Below are 13,600 nucleotides of genomic sequence, written 5' to 3'. Positions count from 1 at the left end.
ACATTTAGGATGGTACAAAATCATTTCAAAATGGGATATCCGTATTTTCTTTCGAAGACGAATGTTTTGTACGTTAATTATCAATCGTCTGATTAATTTAATTGGGCTGACTCTGTTTCAATACTGATTTATTTTGGGCGCAAATAGAAAACACTTTGGATGTCCCTTAACCCGTGTATGCAATTGGAACGGGACATTTCGGACATTTAGGATGGTACAAAATCATTTCAAAATGGGATATCCGTATTTTCTTTGGAAAACGAATGTTTTGTTCGTTAATTATCAATCGTCGGATTAATTTAATTGGGCTGACTCTGTTTCAATACCGATTTATTCCAAGCGCGAATAGAATACAATTTGAGAGTCCCTTAACCCGTGTATGCAATTGGAACGGGACATTTCGGACATTTAGGATGGTACAAAATCATTTCAAAATGGGATATCCGTATTTTCTTTGGAAAACGAATGTTTTGTACGTTAATTATCAATCGTCTGATTAATTTAATTGGGATGACTCTGTTTCAATACTGATTTATTCCGGGCGCAAATAGAAAACACTTTGGATGTCCCTTAACCCGTGTATGCAATTGGAACGGGACATTTCGGACATTTAGGATGGTACAAAATCATTTCAAAATGGGATATCCGTATTTTCTTTGGAAAACGGCTGTTTTGTTTCGTAATTATCAATCGTTGGATTAATTTAATTGGGATGACTCTGTTTCAATACTGATTTATTCGGGGCGCAAAATAGAATACACTTGGGATGTCCCTTAACCCGTGTATGCAATTGGAACGGGCCATTTCGGACATTTAGGATGGTACAAAATCATTTCAAAATGGGACATCCGTATTTTCTTTGGAAAACCGGTCTTTTGTATCGTAATTATTAATTGTCGGATTAATTTCATTGGGCTGACTCTGTTTCAATACTGGTTTATTCGGGGCGCGAATAGAATACATTTTGGATGTCCCTTAACCCGTGTATGCAATTGGAACGGGACATTTCGGACATTTAGGATGGTACAAAATCATTTCAAAATGGGATATCCGTATTTTCTTTGGAAAACGGCTGTTTTGTACGTTAATTATCAATCGTTGGATTAATTCAATCGGGCTGACTCTGTTTCAATACCGATTTATTCCGGGCGCGAATAGAATACACTTTGGATGTCCCTGAACCCGTGTAAGCAATTGGAACGGGAAATTTCCGGCATTTAGGAGGGTACAAAATCATTTTACATTTATTATAATACCTGCGTACGTACGTGTCATAAAAGTATCGTAGAGGGCACTAAACAACCATGTATTTTGGGAAAAGATGATCACGGCCAGGCCTTATGAGTATTAATTTCTATGAAAAAAATGGAAAGTTTTGCAAAAACAGGAAAGAAAGATATGAAATCAGGCAACCCCCCCCCCCCCGGACTCATGCATGTGACCCGGTCCTTCCCGCAACGCAACACTGCTCAAGGAGTAGTCTGGCGGATATAGCGCCCTCTCATCGGCTATAAGGCAGAACCTTAGTTCAGTAACGTTAACATTTATAACATTAACATTCCCAATTGTGAAAAACAATTGCCACAGTCTTCATTACGATTTACTTTAGAGTCGAATAAACAACATTTTCAGTTATTTAAGGTAATCCACCGTGATAAGAAGTTGAACTTCCTTTATAATTCGTTTTCTCCTAATGTGCATTTGCAATGACTGTTTAGGGCCACCGTAGTGGCAATTAATCCTCACGGCGGTGCGCCGCCGTAAAAATAGTGCCTAGCCGAAAATCGTGCCAAGATCAGCCTGGTGATCAATGTTGTATATCGTGGAAGTGTCTACAGGGAACTAGACATTTTCACCAACAAATATGGTTGAAGCGATTCTGTGTGATGAAAGCGGTCGTACTTAAAATCGATTCTTTTTACTTCATAGATATGAAATTTTGGTTGGGGCGTATTTCGATACTACAACTCGATTTACGTACTCGATATTCAGGACCGATTTCTCAACTGAGTGAACTGACTACAAAATTCGTTTGTGTAAAATGTACGGGTACTGATTCTGTTGTACAGTCAGTAATTCAGGGCCGAGAACATGGGGTTTTTGCACGAAATCACTCTTTTTTGTTTGGCGATCTACACTTTCTGCTCAGTCACTAAGGCAGATGACTTTCTTGGGTGCGGTGGCTTCGTAAAATCGGACGTAGAGATAAATTTCTCCCGCATTGAGGTAGGTTGTTGAACGAGGGAAAAATTTCCGTACTGGGACTGGGAGCATAGTTTGAGTTAGCCCGACTGCGTCTGGCCGTACAGTACTATCGCAAGCTCTGTAGTACGGCCAGACGCCCGATGCTTCCACAGAGACTGAATTTTGTTGGCCGCCGATGTAGCGATTTTGCTACATCTTTCGATCGCGATTATCTTTTCATCCAGGACACAAATTTCCAAAGTTGAGGTTCGTAGTGGTAGAGCAACTCATACCTTTTCGAAAAAACGTTGTTTGGTCTCAATATTTTCATCCATCTGGCCACAAGACGAATTTCAGTCATCAGATTCCACAAATATCGTCCCCCATGCGATCCCCCATGCGATTTCAAAATGGCGGCCGTGCTGTAATGTATGCAATATGCAGGCGCGCCCGCGCAAACTCATGAATATGCATAAACAGTCTGTGACGTATGACCTCTGTTTTTGGACGTGTTTGCGGCGGGGCCGTACATCCAAAGACACGAGGTCATACGTCACAGACTGTTTATGCATATTCATGAGTTTGTGCGGGCGCGCCTGCATATTGCATACATTACAGCACGGCCGCCATTTTGAAATCGCATGGGGGATCGCATGGGGGACGATATTTGTGGAATCTGATGACTGAAATTCGTCTTGTGGCCAGATGGATGAAAATATTGAGACCAAACAACGTTTTTTCGAAAAGGTATGAGTTGCTCTACGACTACGAACCTTAACTTTGGAAATTTGTGTCCTGGATGAAAAGATAATCGCGATCGAAAGATGTAGCAAAATCGCTACATCGGCGGCCAACAAAATTCAGTCTCTGTGGAAGCATCGGGCGTCTGGCCGTACTACAGAGCTTGCGATAGTACTGTACGGCCAGACGCAGTCGGGCTAAGTTTGAGTAACTCCAGCTAACGCCATGAACGGTCATACTAAACAGCGTCAACACAGCGTCAACACACTCCAAAGCGTCAACACAGCGTCAACACATCCAAAATGCATTAAAATTGACAAAAGCAGTATGTAACCCATACAGTATGGACAGAAACAAGATTTTTGCTTAAAATCAATAGGTTAAACGTCTGAAAATCGCGATTTTTAGTTCAAGAAAATTGGCTCTCCGTGCCGCTCCGAAATCGGCTACCGAACACCCGCCATGTTGCCTCAGTGGCAGCGCGGACCATACCATTATTCTAAAGGGTGATAGCGTTGTACAATAAACCAACAGAGAGGGACGCGGCCGGGGTCGCCAGTGTTAAAAATATCTGCAAAGACCAAAACATAAACACAACTCACAAAATAATGATCTACCACTCCTCCGATCCTTAGTCCTCACACAGATCTGGTATCCCTCTGTCTAGTCTGCAGCAAGGCGCCCTCTGTTGTTTATGACAAGATAATGTCATTACCTTCACACCCCTACTTGAAATGGTGTAGTCCAAGCTTTGTGCGAAGTCAAGATGGCGGACAACGGCCGTGCAAGTTAAGGTCATTTTTTTCGCGTGAAAATACGATATTTTTAACAACGAAATGGAAACTCAATCCAATGGAAATTCTCTTTTATTGTATGTTTCACAATTATATGCCCTTTTTGTCAATTCAGAATGTGTTTTGGATGTGTTGACGGTGTGTTGACGCTTCTGTCATGTGTTGACGCTGTGTTGACGCTGTGTTGACGCTGTTTAGTGCGACCCGCCATGAACGCTGGAGACATGGGTCGCACTAAACAGCGTCAACACAGCGTCAACACAGCGTCAACACATGACAGAAGCGTCAACACACCGTCAACACATCCAAAACACATTCTGAATTGACAAAAAGGGCATATAATTGTGAAACATACAATAAAAGAGAATTTCCATTGGATTGAGTTTCCATTTCGTTGTTAAAAATATCGTATTTTCACGCGAAAAAAATGACCTTAACTTGCACGGCCGTTGTCCGCCATCTTGACTTCGCACAAAGCTTGGACTACACCATTTCAAGTAGGGGTGTGTAGGTAATGACATTATCTTGTCATAAACAACAGAGGGCGCCTTGATGCAGACTAGACAGAGGGATACCAGATCTGTGTGAGGACTAAGGATCGGAGGAGTGGTAGATCATTATTTTGTGAGTTGTGTTTATGTTTTGGTCTTTGCAGATATTTTTAACACTGGCGACCCCGGCCGCATCCCTCTCTGTTGGTTTATTGTACAACGCTATCACCCTTTAGAATAATGGTATGGTCCGCGCTGCCACTGAGGCAACATGGCGGGTGTTCGGCAGCCGATTTCGGAGCGGCACGGAGAGCCAATTTTTTTGAACTAAAAATCGCGATTTTCAGACGTTTAACCTATTGATTTTAAGCACAAATCTTGTTTCTGTCCATACTGTATGGGTTACATACTGCTTTTGTCAATTTTAATGCATTTTGGATGTGTTGACGCTGTGTTGACGCTGTGTTGACGCTTTGGAGTGTGTTGACGCTGTGTTGACGCTGTTTAGTATGACCGGGAGACATAACTACGGCGTGAGAGTGTGATCTTAACTTAAGACTTAAGAGACCCTTCCAGAATGACCCCCCAAAATTGTCCTTTTTCACCTCCCCAGATTCCATTTACAAGTCGGCTCGTCCTCATGATATCAACTTGTCTCAACATGTAATTGACAATATTCCAATCAACAGGGTCTCTTCACTGAAGACTTCAGCCAAGTTTCTGTAATCTGGGTGTCATCATCGATCAAAACCTTTCCTGGTCCGAATACATTTCTTCAATCACCAAAATCATCTCTCGAAACACTGGCGTTCTTTCTAAACTTCGTTTCTTTCTTCCAGCCACCTCTCTGATCTTACTTTCTAACACACTTATTCTCCCGTATCTAAATTACGGTAATATAATGTGGGCGCGTACCAGCAATAAGAAACTGAACGCTTTGGCTGTCGCACAAAAAAAGGGCCATTCGCATTTGCACTCTATCACATCCTCGGGACCACTCTGCACCTCTCTTTGCACACCTACGCATCCTCACTCTTACTGACATCAACAAATTGCACACTGGGATCTTTATGTACAAATTTACTAACAATCTTCTCCCTCGCACATTCTCCTCATACTTCACCTCAGTTCATGAAATTCATGATTATTCAACAAGATCCCGCAATCTGTTTGTTCCCTTCACTCGCACCTTGTATTCTATCAACACCCTTCGGTTTTACGGTCCTCGTTTATGGAATGCCATCCCCAATGATATAAGAATGGAGTCGTCCGTGGGTCGATTTAAGATCCCTTATTAAACGAGTCCTCCTCTCCCATTATGTAACATAGTTTTATTTCTCTCCTTTATATCTCTCCTTTATTTCTCTCCTTGTTTATTCACATTTGAAGTCGTCATCGGTTTTTGAATTGATAATTTTTGTTCTTATTTTTTTGGTTCTTTTTGCCGTTAGCTATCGTGGTGTAAGTCTTTTGTCTTGTCTGTCGCACGCGTCCGTGTGTCGTTATCATGTTGTTTTTCTGTTGTTATTGTTGTCTGTAAGGGCTGTTTCCTACAAGCCTCGGCTAACTTAAACAGCCCCGTACTCCTTAGTTCTTTTGTACATAAATCGAAATAAGTTTAACATTTCGTCATAGCGTATCTTACTGGTATTAATTTTCTTTTTTTTGAGACATATTTATTGATTTTGTTATCTTGTTGTTTACCAGATTTCTTTTTTATTGATGGATGTATTCTCTAACATGTCTAAAGGAGTATGGAATAAATGTTTTCTTGAATTGAATTGAATTAAACATACCTCACACCATGATTCAGCAGTTAGTCAGTCACCATGTTCACGAAGCTAATGATCGACTTGAAACAGAACCAAAAAAAACCTAAAGTAAAATGTGAAAATGTTGACGATTTCGGCGGTGTGTCCTTAAAAAACGTCCAGTTCCAACGGCTGTCGTCCATCTTGTTTTGCTAAGTATGCAAATGAGATGCATCACGTGTTAGCCCCATAAATGTGGCCAATTTACTGGACTACCTCCGTAAATAAAGACCACACTTTCACCATGTACAAAAACATGTCGAACTTTGTCAAATTTTGATTTTCACATTTAGGCTTTGTTTAAAGTTTATTTTTGCTTTAAAAGCATACCCATCCTCTTTATAGGCTAATCAGAAAGTGCTGCCTTTTTCAGATGTCTATTTTTTGTGAAATTTCTTGTTGAAATTTTGATACGCAAATGTGTGCAAACAAATCTGGAAATTTCACGAAAAATAGAAAAGAGTGAGTAAAGTTGGTCTGATTTGGTTTTGCACGTTTCAGAGCATCCGGGCCCTGTCTGGTGCTGTGCAGGCTCGTCACGTGGCCTGCTGGTTGGCCTACACATTATAGACTGTGCGTGATGGACAGCAAACCACAAGCGTATTCTTGCTGTGGATTGACATTGGTCGTACCGAGCACAGTAACTGTGCATTAATATTTGGTAATCCTTACTTTTAGAACACCTCTATTTACATTACGAGCTCCGTTGGAAACTAACTTTTGGAGTTGACTTTTCAGTACCAAAATGACTCTCCCAGACTAAAGCAGTCTTGTTTCTACAGATAAACTCATGTTTGTTGTAATTTTTGAAACACACTTTCACAGAAAAGGTGACTTTCCTACCTTTTTTGGCAGTCGAAAACATGGGAAATGTGCCGTGACTGTCGCGTTGCACTTTGACGTCTGCTGTGATGAGTGCGCGATAGCGAGGCTGGTGTTCCCAGTTGTGGACTCACCCCCTTTGCTACAGTCAGTATAGATCTGTAGGCCTATGCTACAGGTGAATTGGTCTTTAAACCAATCACAAACCGTCTCTTTAAAGGGAATATACAACATTTGTTAACATCGAAAAATAAAACTATCAAGTTTTTACGAAATACCTTACTTGGATGTTGGTAAATGACAGTCAAAAGCATCCTGTAAAATTACGGCTCCTGGTGTGAAGTCATTTTCAAGAAATTGGTATTTTTGTATACATTTCCAACAGTGGTCGGCCGATCACCGTTGGAAAAACCTAACTATTGTTCAACTTCTGCTTCAAATTTACCATTTTTCAGTCCAAATTTTGTTTGCTATTGGAACATGTTCATGAACGGGTGCAGGCCAGCTACACTGGTTCCCTTACCTTACAATTTTCCGGCATCTATAAATTGATCCATTTTATCCTTAGTGGAGTCAGGGAACCAGACTACTTGAACATTTTTCGTTTTTCTTGGTTTTTCCAGCATTTTCGAACACAAAACTTCAAACATGGCAGTGTTACAATATTTTTATCTATTATACTAACCCTTCAAGTAGTTCATTTCTGAAAATTACAGCAAAAGCCAATGATGTACATTCCCTTTAAACACTTAAACTCTTATCCTCCGATCAAAAATCTTCTTTCATACAACACTTATGAATATTCATACATGTAACTATCCATTTTTTGGCGCTTCGGCTATTCCATCTCAAAACCCTACTCCCCCTGTTATGGCCAATCCGAAGCCAAGCAATTTTTCCATAGCAAAAATTAGCCAATCAGAATCATTGGTGGCATTGGTCGCCATTTTGTTGTTTTCGTCTCGTGCGGGTAGTCTTCGTTGCCGTTTTACCCCATAATTTCCCTCATAAATCAAAACCCTGCCCTCTTTCCACAAATTAAGCTTGTTCATATTCAACATGGTATTTTAGCGAACTATGTAGATGATTTTCAGCACACAGAGTGACTTTTCCTGCTTGTATCATTGTAAAATATTGAGGTAAGGCCTGAAACATAAAGTGTCTCCTTCGTTCTCTTATATGGAACAGGGTCCTAAAAGTAAGGATTACCAATATTGCACCGCATGATTTTCTGAACTGTTTTGGTTTGATGCTTTTTTTTTTTCAGGGTTTTTTTCCCCGCAAGATGGCTTAACTGACCTGACCCAACCCGTAAATCGCAAATGCAATTTTGGGTCGGGTTTGCACGACATAAGTATGCCTAAAGGAGCAACTTTTGTCGAGTCTAACTAACAAGACAAAATCAGTTTTCTTTCTATAATTGCTTGCAACAGATCAAGCTGTACACACGAGCTGGAGCGCTGAAGTATCAGACGGACTGCGCCCCCAACAATGGCTACTTCATGATCCCAATCTATGACAAGGGAGACTTCACACTGAAGGTGGAACCACCGCAGGGGTGGAGCTTTGGTAAGAAACCGGGAGGGGGGGGGTGCCTTTTGCCCAAAAAAATATGGAAATCCCCTTTTTCTAACTATGTGTTGAATGCATTACAGCCTTGCCTTGCCTTGTGTTAATTAATTATTTTTCCTCTCTCTCTCTCAAAAAAAACGACAACCGATTTCACTATCTGTGGGTGAGGCATTGTACAATTTTGTGGGCACGTGTGGTCTAGCGGTAGGGCACAGGATGCATGATCGGGACATTGTGGGTACAAGCCCCGCCGTGGCCATGGGTGTTGTGCCCTTGAGTAAGGCGCTTTACCTCAATTACTCCTCTCGACCCAGCTGTTAAATGGGTACCGGCATTATTCAATGCTGGGAAGGTAACAGACTCGTCGCTGTGGAGGAGGTGTGGCGATCCCCCCACAGCAGCATTTCATGGACTCGAGTCTGGCCCAATCGCTACCAATGAGAGATGGGCACTCCGTTCCTGTGAACACAGGTTCATCCCCCAATTATAAAACAAATATTGAGTGCTTTAACTGAAAATAATGTAGTAAAACTACATGTAGCCTTCCTCAGTGATCCATGGAACATTCCAATTCTCTCAGCTGCGCAACAGAACGCTCCATGGATCACCTCGGCCGGCTAGTTTGACCAAATAAGCAGTCAATATTTGTAAAATACATTTTTGTACACCTGCGGTCACTACATGGCAGATTGATCCAGTGGCAGAGTTGCAAATGTTTGAATGTGACAAGAAGCTTATAAAATTAATGTTCACAAGTGTAGCAAGCTAGTAATATTGCCGTGAGAACTTTTCTTTGCATATTTATATTGTGGATTTTTTTCTATTGTTGCGAAATTACACAGACCTAATATTGCTTATCGATTATTGATTAATTGCTAATTGATTATTGTAATCTTCTATACGTGTACATTACATGCATGCACGCAGCGATGACTTGTGCGTGCGCGCTTTGAGCACAGCGCACCTGCACCGACGATGTGCGCAAACGTACATGTACATGCTGTGCATGATTTAGAATGCCATGCCAACCGCACGAGCATGTTTAATTATGCTAGCGCCCTCTTTTGGCGAAGCGTACATGCTTTGCCACGCTACATGTTTGCTCGTACCCCTTGCCCTGCAAACAGGACGCTGGGATACTCTGATGAGCTTCACAGAATCTTGTGAAGGAAGTGGCCTATGACCTATAAGCATCTAGCAGCAGCTGTTCAAAACCGCAGTTAGACAATGTGCGCAAATGCTATCCGAAAACTTCCCATAGAATCGCGCACATTCCATACCGGATGTGATTTCGGTTTCATTGCGGACCATGTGGACAACATTTTGAGCGTCGCATAATGCAATCTGACCGTTCGTGATTCGAAACGGAGCCTAGGCGAGTGACGGGAATTGTAAATTTACAACACAGATAAGTTTTACAGAATTTCCTACATTATAGGTCTAACGCTTTTCAACGAGGAAAAAAACATCTCTAAACTGGAATAAAAGAGTAATGAATCAGTTCTTAACGGCTGTTTCAAACCTTGCAGAGTCATGACCTTTATGACGCGCAGGTCACTTGTCACGCAGAATCCAACCAATTAGAGCGTGAATTCATCAGAGTATCCCAGCGTCCTTAACCATAACTCCCCAGCATGATCTACTAGGAACCACACCCATCCTGGCAAATTCCAACACCCACATGGGAAACTGCACACACATATTTCTGACTTAGTTTCTGGAGGTGTGCCAACCCAATGTAAAAGACTCTCAGTTTAGGGATACTGTACCCATCCAGACAGATTCCAACAATACATGCTGTTGGGGTTTGATGGGTTGAGTTCAGTTAGGGTTAATTTACAGAATTATGTTGTAGTTATTATGATAGAATTATTTTTTTTTTCTTTTATGCCATTTATAAATACTGTTTTAAAAAAAGATGCACCTTACAAGATAGGAACTCGTGAGTTGCTGTTCTGATTTTGAAGCGGTCGGGCCTGTGTCCGATTAGCGGTGATGCAAAAGTTGCACTAAGGTGATTAATCTGAGTGATTGTTCCCTTTGTGTCTCTCCCAACGGACGAACTCACCACAACATCCTGAGAAATTAACTCTCACACCAAGTAAAACTGTCGGCCAGTTTTGACGTTTGACCTTTCATTTTGTACAGAGCCCACCAGCGTTGATCTGCACATCGACGGCGAAACGGACAAGTGCAGTCGGGGCGAAGACATCAATTTCAAGTTCACGGGCTTCATGCTCAGCGGAAAGGTAAGCGTCAGAGACGGCTCCGTTCAGAGATGCCAACCTTTACGATTTAGGCGTAACTTAGGCCAGCCCTCAAATTAGAATCACTCCCCGGACCGTTCGGGGTTGAGCCCGCCCAGTATGTCGAAGGGATTGGGACTAAGGATGGAACAGATCTGGCCTGGATTAACTCCACCAGGCTTCTGCACCTGCTCTGGCTCATCACAAAGGAACCAATTTGCTAATCCTCTCAGTGACTGTGAGCTTCAAAGAGTTTGCCGCTGGTAATCCAGCATATCATTGCCTTTGTGTACTAATAAAATGTTTACTAATACTATAATCCTCCAACAATGGCCAGACTTCAATCTGTGTTGCCTATTGTTCAAACCCTGAGTCACCAGTTTGGACCGATGGGGGCATCAGGCTTCAGTAACCGTGTGGCTTCTGGCTTCATACCGATCGGGGTGAAAGGGATTGGCCTACCGGGCCCGGTACCCAAGCGGATTGCTGGCCTTATACGATTTATACGATATCTTCTCAATAATAATAATAATAATAATAGTGGGTATTTGTAAAGCGCATGTATCCACCAGGACTGGTGCTCAAGGCGCTACATCATTATTACCCCTGCTCATTGGGCACATGAAACATTCCAAATACCATCTCAGCTCCCTGGGGAGTATACAGCTCAATGCAGCCTGTTAGGCGCAATGAAGCTAATTCAATCACAATAACCATCTCTGCCCTCACAGGTACCCATTTACTCCTGGGTGGAGAGAAGCAATGAGTGACAAAGTGCCTTGCCCAAGGGCACTCGCACCATGACCCCAGGCTGGACTCAAACCCACAACCTGCAGCTTTACCCGCAGACCACGAATCCAATGCCCTTAACCATGAGGCCACAGCACTCCGCACAGTTTACATGTTTCAAAAATTCTGTTTGGTAAAATGCTACTCAGATTATCAGTGAATGATTGACTATTTCGGATATTCGATACACCCCTATTATATTGCAGACTTTCGAAACAGAGATTTGCGGTATTCCTATGTCTGCGCTGGTTTCTTGATTTTGTATTTGATTAACCAACCTTGTTTTGTCTGCATCTCATTTGCATAACAGGTGCTGAGCAAGGGCCAATCAGAGGGGCCGGCTGGTGTGTCAGTGTCATTACAAAGGAAGGGAGGTGACGCGGCCGTGGTCCAATCACAGACGTCGGCAGGAGGAGGGTAATTAGTGACTTTTTCAGGAATATTTTACATTGCCCTCCCATTTTTTTAATAAAAGTACATGTATGTGGTGCTTACATGTATACTTTATACCAAAGGTCTCAAAGTTCTTCATTATTACCCCTGTTCATCAGGCCATTAGACCAGTTTTTGCAGCAGCTCGAGATACACGCATTCTGGTCTGTACATATGTACATGTACCTTCACAGGTACCCATTTATACTCCTCGATGGAGAGAGGCAGTTGTAGTAAAGTGTCCTGCCCAAGAACACAAGCACCATGATCCCCATCAGGGTTCAAACGGTGCTCTTCTTATAAAAGAAATGATAGATGGAAACTGATTGCATGCAGGCTCAATTTTAAAGATGTCCTTTCCGTCCGAGTTTTATCTGAAAAAAATTCTTGAAATACAAAAGTTTGAACGTACTGTGGGCCCACTTTTAAAAAAATCACCTTCAATGATTGGTTTCTTCCAAATGATACCATATCAGGCCAAATAATTTCACAGGGTATTTGGTACATGTACCAGTTCCTATCCGCACTTTAAGCAATGCTATTTTCCCGTTAACCCAGTATGTTTGATTATGAGGATATCACCAATGTTTCTAGTCAATTGAATATCCCTTGCACAGCAAGAGTCTATAATATGCGAGCAGATTCGGCGATTAATTATGCAAAACTGCATCTTGATCTGGAGATTCTGACCATTCAGCGGGCGCCATCTATCGGGTCTTCTAATGGAAACTCGTTGTTGTATTACAAAACATGTAAATTAATGTAACCAATCAACAGCTTTAATAGTCCACATTTTTTAATGAAATGACGTCACAGTTTCTCAAACTCGACTCAGATTGGCTGGTGCGCGGGGTCGCATGAAATATGCATGTTAGAATATAATTAGACGTTCATCGTTTGGCTCTTCACACATGAATGTCTGATGTATCCTCAGACTACAATGTTACAGTGTTCCTTATTGATATGCAAGGTTTATGTGTCACTATCAAATTCCCTCTCATTTGTTTGAGCAGCTACACCTTCAAGCAGGTTTTGCCGGGAGAGTACACCCTAGAAGCCACCCATCCCAAATGGACATTTGTTAAGGTCAGTATTGTACATGGATCTTACTGAAGTCGCTTAACCCTAACTCCCCAGCCTAATTTACTAGGAACCATACCCATTCTGGCAAATTCCAACACCACAAGGTTGGACTTAGTTTCTGGAGGTATGCCAACACCAGTGTAAAATACCATCAGTTTAGGGGTACTGTACCTATCCCAACAGATTCAAACAAAACCTGCTGTTGAACTTTGATGGGTTGAGTTCGGTCAAGGTTAATCCCTTAAACCAGCCCATTCTGCCCTCAGAAAATAATCTAATCATTTAACCCCAACTTCCTAGACCCTTTTGCTAGGATGTAACCTCAATCCTGCAAAATCCTCCAACTGCCACCATGAATGCATGAAGCCTCAAACCTGCAAAATACGTCTTTATTTCTAGATTGTGGTCCTTGGAGGGGTGACCACTGCCTCAATCCTGCAAAATCCTCCAGTAATAACAGTCAATATGTTGAGGCTGAGCCAGTGAGATCCTGGAGCAGTACGGAGGAATTCAAGTATAATCTGGGCCTAATTTTTTTCACAGCTGAGCAAAAACAACACAATATGGCCTAAGACCTTGACACAAGTGTATCCTGCGAAATCAGTAACGATGGTTTGCCATGTAGCCTCAATCCT

At 42.0% G+C, this 13,600-nt stretch overlaps 1 protein-coding gene across 2 annotated transcripts in view; it reads left to right on the top strand.

The window, feature by feature from the left end:
* The first annotated feature begins 2,091 nt into the window (after positions 1–2,091).
* The window catches only part of LOC119735620 (nodal modulator 1-like), a 44,394-nt gene continuing 32,885 nt past the window's right edge, over positions 2,092–13,600 (top strand). Inside the window, exons 1-5 of one of the 2 annotated variants that reach the window (XM_038209403.1) lie at positions 2,092–2,226; positions 8,277–8,412; positions 10,564–10,664; positions 11,761–11,867; positions 12,896–12,968. In XM_038209403.1, the coding sequence (XP_038065331.1) occupies positions 2,092–2,226; positions 8,277–8,412; positions 10,564–10,664; positions 11,761–11,867; positions 12,896–12,968 (552 nt within the window). Of the gene's footprint in view, positions 2,227–4,254; positions 4,344–8,276; positions 8,413–10,563; positions 10,665–11,760; positions 11,868–12,895; positions 12,969–13,600 lie in introns of those variants that run through there. The other variant, XM_038209404.1, reaches the window with a different exon arrangement.

Source organism: Patiria miniata, unplaced genomic scaffold (assembly GCF_015706575.1).
Source record: "Patiria miniata isolate m_02_andy unplaced genomic scaffold, ASM1570657v1 HiC_scaffold_29, whole genome shotgun sequence".
NCBI classification, from domain to species: Eukaryota; Metazoa; Echinodermata; class Asteroidea; order Valvatida; family Asterinidae; genus Patiria; species Patiria miniata.
The sequence above is the reverse complement of the archived record's forward strand: the minus strand, read 5'-3'. Positions and strand labels throughout refer to the sequence as shown.